This window comes from Aquarana catesbeiana, linkage group LG05 (assembly GCF_042186555.1).
Source record: "Aquarana catesbeiana isolate 2022-GZ linkage group LG05, ASM4218655v1, whole genome shotgun sequence".
In the NCBI taxonomy this organism is placed as follows: Eukaryota; Metazoa; Chordata; class Amphibia; order Anura; family Ranidae; genus Aquarana; species Aquarana catesbeiana.
This window is the reverse complement of record NC_133328.1, coordinates 381,168,663-381,174,662: the sequence shown is the minus strand read 5'-3', so window position 1 is coordinate 381,174,662 and position 6,000 is coordinate 381,168,663. Positions and strand designations below refer to the sequence as shown.

Sequence of the window (6,000 nt, the reverse complement as noted above, 5' to 3'; positions counted from 1 at the left end):
AAAAAAAAAAGCCCTTTTTTTTTGCAGTCAACACTAGGCAAAAGCGCCAGATGGTAAGTGCAAAAGAGCCGCCTTCTGCTATGATGGGCTGTATAGGACCTATTTATTTATCTTACTGTTGTCATTATGGCCTTTTGAATAAAATAAATTAAAAATATTAATGGCTATAGAATCATAGGCGATCTAGAGGGAAGCATTAGGGCTATAGTAATGTAATAGTAAATATTTAACATGTTCAACATCTCGGAGATTGCAACAAACTGCAGAGGGCTAATTGCACAGTTACAGTAGATATATATATATGTGTGTATATGTATATATAATACATATACACACATACATGCATACACACGCATATATATATATATATATATATATATATATATATATATATATCTCCCATATACATTTGTATTTGTGTGTAGACATATATGCAAAATATACATATATATATATATATATATATATATATATATATATATATATATATATATATACACACACACACACACACACACACCCACATCCATAGATAACCAACTCACACACAGTTTATATCTATTTACATACACTTTTTTTTTTTAAACAGGGCTAATCTTCAAGCGCCATAGCACAAACTGTAATGTAGCTTCTCCTTTTCACCAGTAGTACATTCCTGCATAAGAAACATGATGGTCATGACATGATGGTTAAGGCATCCGATGCTGGAAGACAGAACTCTTTGCTTGGTTTGACAGTCCACCTCTGCCCTCCTCCACCTCCATGACGGGACACATCAAGGTCTGCACTTGCTCTATTGTGCACAGCCTCGCTTTTATTGAGAACGGGGTTGGAATGGTGCAATGCAAGAGAACTGCCAAAGGCTAACATTTAAAGAATAAAAAAAAAAAAAAAAGTCAAGAATTTTCTATTTATACATATTTATTATTACCAGGATTCAAAAGTTACCTGGTAAACTTTGAAAGGCAAATATTGCCCAAACGGTTCTGCAAAATGCAGAGACTAGTAAGCTGTTGAATTCAAGCAAACAGAATCAAGACATAGGCAGGGGTGGACAGTTCCATGGATGGTAAAGTTTCCACTGAATCCTCTGTGTGTATGTCGGAGGTAGAACTACTAAATAGTAACACCATTCAGACACGTTGTGTGTAGATCAAGTTGTACAGTTCAGAGATATAAATCTTTTTATGTTTCCTGGTTGTAGCAACTACCATTGATTTTGTAAATATTCTCATTCAGCACATCTCAGATGAATGTCATTCCTTCCTTCCACTATTGTCCACTTAGCAAAATCCAAGACTCATACGTGGGTTAAAGAATGAATATGAATGAGGTCTTATATGAAACCATCTCTGTTGCTTTCATTGTTTTTCCAGTTATTGGCTTTAGCTCTGAATGGCTTTCTCCATGACTTTAAATGTCCACCTCTGGAAAGACAGTGATTGGTGTACGGAAACAAGATTTCAAAACGTAAAAGAAAAACAATAATGCTTTACTGAAAAATGTCCTTTTTTTGAATAATTATTTAAATTTCTCATACATATAAAACTGTATATTGAAAAAGTGTGGTAGCAAAATATAATAAAGTAGTAAGGCACTCAAAATCCATGTAAAGTTTGCATTTCACTTTAAGTTTATGGCACATGATATGGCCTGCCATAATCCCATATAGCTGTCAAAACATCCTTAAAGTGGATCAAGTGTAAGTATGATTCTGTCATAGCAATTCAGAAGGGTAACAACCCCTCCACATCTCTGGCTCATTTCATTCCCACAACAGGTAAGAACCCCTCTGATAATAGATGTATGCAGGTTTTTTAAAACTCCTTGTTGGAGCTTTGTACAGATTTACGATTGGAGTTTCTTCAAATGTCTGTGTCTTTAACATCCACCCCTACTGCTGGCTTTGAGCTGTTATTTCCAGGAGCAGTTTCATTTTTTTGAGATGATTCCTCAGCAGCACTTTTTTTTGCTTCTGTTTGCAGCGTGGCCGTTAAGACTTGATGGTGTCACATTCATTTTCTGATGCATGATTTGTGCTGCTCTGCAGGGACTCAGTTTCACTTTCCTCCTCACCCCTAAGCCGTTTCTCCTCTTTATCAGTGTCCTTGCACTGGCTCTTCATATCCTTTACTTTCTGATGGATCCGCTGGTGGCGTACCAGACTGTGCTTTAGAGTAAAAGTGCGTTCACATGTCTGGCATTTGTAAGGCCGCTCACCTACAAAACAAAATACATTTCAAACATTGATACAAATAGTTCAGTCTGGGTGAGTGAATCAAACCAAAAATTGGAAACTATAAACTTAAAGTGGAACGTCAGTCATTTTTTCAACTTTCCACCTAATATATCTTCTGCCCTTGTGGTTTTAACTTTGGATATTAAAACATTTTTTTTCTGCCAGAAAATACCTTATACAGTCCACTTCCTGTTTCTTGTCTGGTAAAAAGTCTAGGCTTATGACACCATGCACAGCTCTCTCTCTAACTCTCCTGAGAGTTTTCCAGGAAGGGAGGGGGGATGAGCCATAAGAGCGCCAATCAGAGCTGCAGGGCTGAAGAGCTGGCCGTGTGCCCCTGTGTGTCTGTGTAAATCCAGGAAGTGAACAGGCAGCAGCTTCAGCTGCCCACAGTTAAAATGGCTGCAGCCAGACTCCGTGGAGGGAGTTTTTTACAGCATATTTGGCAAGTACAGAATCACAGTATATATAAAATAATATGCAAAGTGGTTGGAGGGAAGCTTCAGAAAGGCAAAGATGTTTTTATTACAAATTATGTGAGCAGACTGCAGTTCCTCTTTAAAGAGAATGTAGAGACTTTTTTTTTTACTTTAGGGAAGGGTTAAGTTCAGTAACGTTTGTATTGGTGTGTCACCCTTGAAGAGATTCACTCATCTGTTAATTCTGGTGATTCTTGTCTTTGTAACAGAACGTTAGGGGACACCAGTTTTGGTAACAACTATAAAAGAAGGGAATTCCCATAACTTTGGGGAGACTTCCTGTCAATTCCTAAAATAAAGGGGAATCTCCCCTAACAGAACAGAGACAGCAAAACAAAAAGGGGCAGCTTCACACTTCCCTGCTAAAGCACAGCTAACCCATAGTTATGCTTTTTGGTGTGCTTTCAGAAAGCACACCAAAACCATGGGACATAATAGAAGTCCATGGGGAAGCACAGCTAACCCATACAAAAACCACCGTTTAGCCACGCTTTGCCCACAGTGCAGTGGGGCAATGTGAAGCTACCCTAACTTGACAAGGATTCCATTCATTCCTTACTCTATCCAAGAAAAAATAATTTGAGCTACATACACATACATTTTAAGAACAGTTAATTGATCTGATAGTTGAAGATTGTGTCCCAAATAGTAGATTTCTGAAACATGTCAAACAGAAAATTGGGACAGCCATGTGATGTGGTTTGTGTGTAAGTGTACCACATTAACCTTCTAACTTGTGCACTCACCGGTAGTGCAAAATATGCAAGGAACAGTTATGATAATGATGTCTCCTTCCAATTTAATATATGTAAATAGAGAAACCCTTGGAAATGACTAACCTGTGTGTGATCTCATGTGTCTTGTGAGATCCTGGAGGGACCAGAAACGCTTACTACAGACAGTGCAGATCTTCTTTCTTTTGTCCGCTTTTGTCCCTTTAGTCTCAGTCTTGGAATCTTTGTCATCATCACTTTTGTCCAAAGGCTTTTCTACTTTCTCTTCAGGAACTTCTTCACCATCTAATATATGTTCAACTTGCTCACTCTCCACAGGAGATCTGGACACCTTTAAGTCAACCGGGAGCTCCTCTTCCTGGTCTCCAGTCTCCTTTGAGGGATCCTGATTAGCTGGGTTACAGGTGTGAGTTGACAGATCCTTGCATGCATGGTCACTGCTTTTCTCTTGATCATTGCTTTCACATGAATGTGCCTTCTTGTGTCTTCCTAAAGTAGCCGGAAACTTGAAGGTCTTCCCACAAATATCACAAGAGTTGCTCGTAGCCTGCCCATTGGGCGACAGTTTGAAGTCCATCAGCTTACTTGCAAAATTGAGATCTAGGCTTTTGTTGCTCACAGCGTCATCCTCTATCTGTTCATCTTCATCCTGGTTGACCTCCTGATCTAGTGTTAGTTTTTCAGTCTGCTTGTTCGTGGACACCGGCTCGCTTTCTGTAACTTCAGTTTGCTCTGCTTTTTCCCTGTCCCCAGATGTCAGATCTAGCACATCAGCTTCAACAGCTGATAAATCTCCATCAGATTGACTATCTATAAAGAAAAAGAAGGCAACTTTTAAGAAATGTGCTTTGAAAACCGAGCATTGCAGCTACTAAACTTGTTTATTGTTTTCCAAGTATTTAAAGTGAATCTAAACCTAAAACAAAAATGTTATATACTTCAGTTTACTAATCCTTAGATGTGGTGGCTGCATTACTTTCCTTTTTTTCCTGACATTTTTCCTTTATTCTCCTCTAGTGATCCTGTCAGTAACACACTTCCTGTAAAAATGTTCACTGACTACATCTAAGGAGTCAGGATGCACTCCTAACTTGGACTACAAACCCCTCATTCTCTACTGATCCCCCTTAAGGTAGCTACATGTTTCAAAATGATCATTCCATTGATCGCTCAAATTTAAAAGTTCAAATTGAAGAATCATAAAAACCATCTGTTTGATTAATTTAGCAAGCTTTTTGTCAATTTGGCGCCGGTAAATCGATCGGCTGTAGTATAATTTTATAAAACATTCCGATAAATCGAATGAATATTTGTGTGCGTGTGTCAGATCAGTTTAATCCAATGTTTTTGATTCTATTGTCAATTGATAACATGTGTTACATTGTTCAATATTTTAAATTGATACTAAACAGACAAGTGCAAATTGCCATAAGTCATTCACATAAATCATATATATCATGCCAGTGGAATTTTTTTAAAATCCTTTAAGCACCTTATTCCTGCAGTACTGTTGTGTGATCACATGATTTTTCCCTGTTCTTTGGCATCTACAGGGAAGGATATTTGGGAGGGGCTTCTATTACTCTGCTGATGTATGCTCTCTATAGCGTGTCTTTGTGTGGCCAGCCCTGATTGGTGCTCTGCCAGTCACATGACTAAAAAAACAGTCAGTTTCAGAACAGCAATTCAAATTAGATAAAAAATTTTAAATAACTGTTTTACAGCTCCCAATAAGTCTATCAAACATGAAATGTGTATTTTTGTGCATTAACTACTTGACCTCCGGAAGATTTACCCCCCTTCCTGACAAGTCCATTTTTTGCAATATGGTACTGTATTATTTTAACAATTGCGCGGTCGTGCGACACTGTACCCAAATAAAATGTATGTCCTTTTTCCCCCACAAATAGTTCTATTGGTGGTATTTGATCACCTCTGTGTTTTTTATTTTATAAACAAAAAAACGGACAGAAAATGTTGAAAACTTTTTTTTTTTTTTTACTTTCTGCTATAAAACCTATCCAATAAAAAAAATTGAAAAGAAAAAAAAAAAAAAAATCAACATTTCTTCATCAGTTTAGGCCAATATGTATTCTGCTACATATTTTTGGTAAAAAAAAAAAACCCAATAAGCGTATATTGATTGGTTTGCGCAAAAGTTATAGCGTCTACAAACTATGGGATATTTTTTTTTCTCTACTAGTAATAGCGGGGATCAACGACTTATAGCGGGACTGCGGTATTGCGGCGGACATTCTGACACCAACTGACGATTTTGACACTTTAGGAACCAGTGACACCAATACAAAGATCAGTGCTAAAAATATGCACTGTCACTGTACTAATGACACTGATCGAGAAGGGGTTAACATCAGGGGCGATCAAAGGGTTAACTGTGCGCCTAGCCTGTGTTTTACTACAGTGTGGGAGGTGCTTTTACTATGGGAAGACATGGATCCTAATCCCTGCTTTGCAGAGACACAAGATCCATGCCTTCCCTCCTCTGCAGTTCTGTCTCTGTGGCTGATGATCGGTGAATGCCCAGCGG

At 38.0% G+C, this 6,000-nt stretch overlaps 1 protein-coding gene across 4 annotated transcripts in view; it reads right to left on the bottom strand.

Annotated features, from left to right (window-relative positions):
- Positions 1-494: 494 nt before the first annotated feature.
- RREB1 (ras responsive element binding protein 1) overlaps positions 495-6,000 on the bottom strand; it is a 127,832-nt gene continuing 122,326 nt past the window's right edge. For all 4 annotated transcript variants that reach the window (XM_073631010.1, XM_073631006.1, XM_073631007.1 and 1 more), the window contains 2 exons: positions 3,558-4,262; positions 495-2,220 (listed from right to left, as the gene is read on the bottom strand). In XM_073631010.1, the coding sequence (XP_073487111.1) occupies positions 1,994-2,220; positions 3,558-4,262 (932 nt within the window). In that variant the 3' untranslated portion in view covers positions 495-1,993. The remainder of the gene's footprint in view (positions 2,221-3,557; positions 4,263-6,000) is intronic.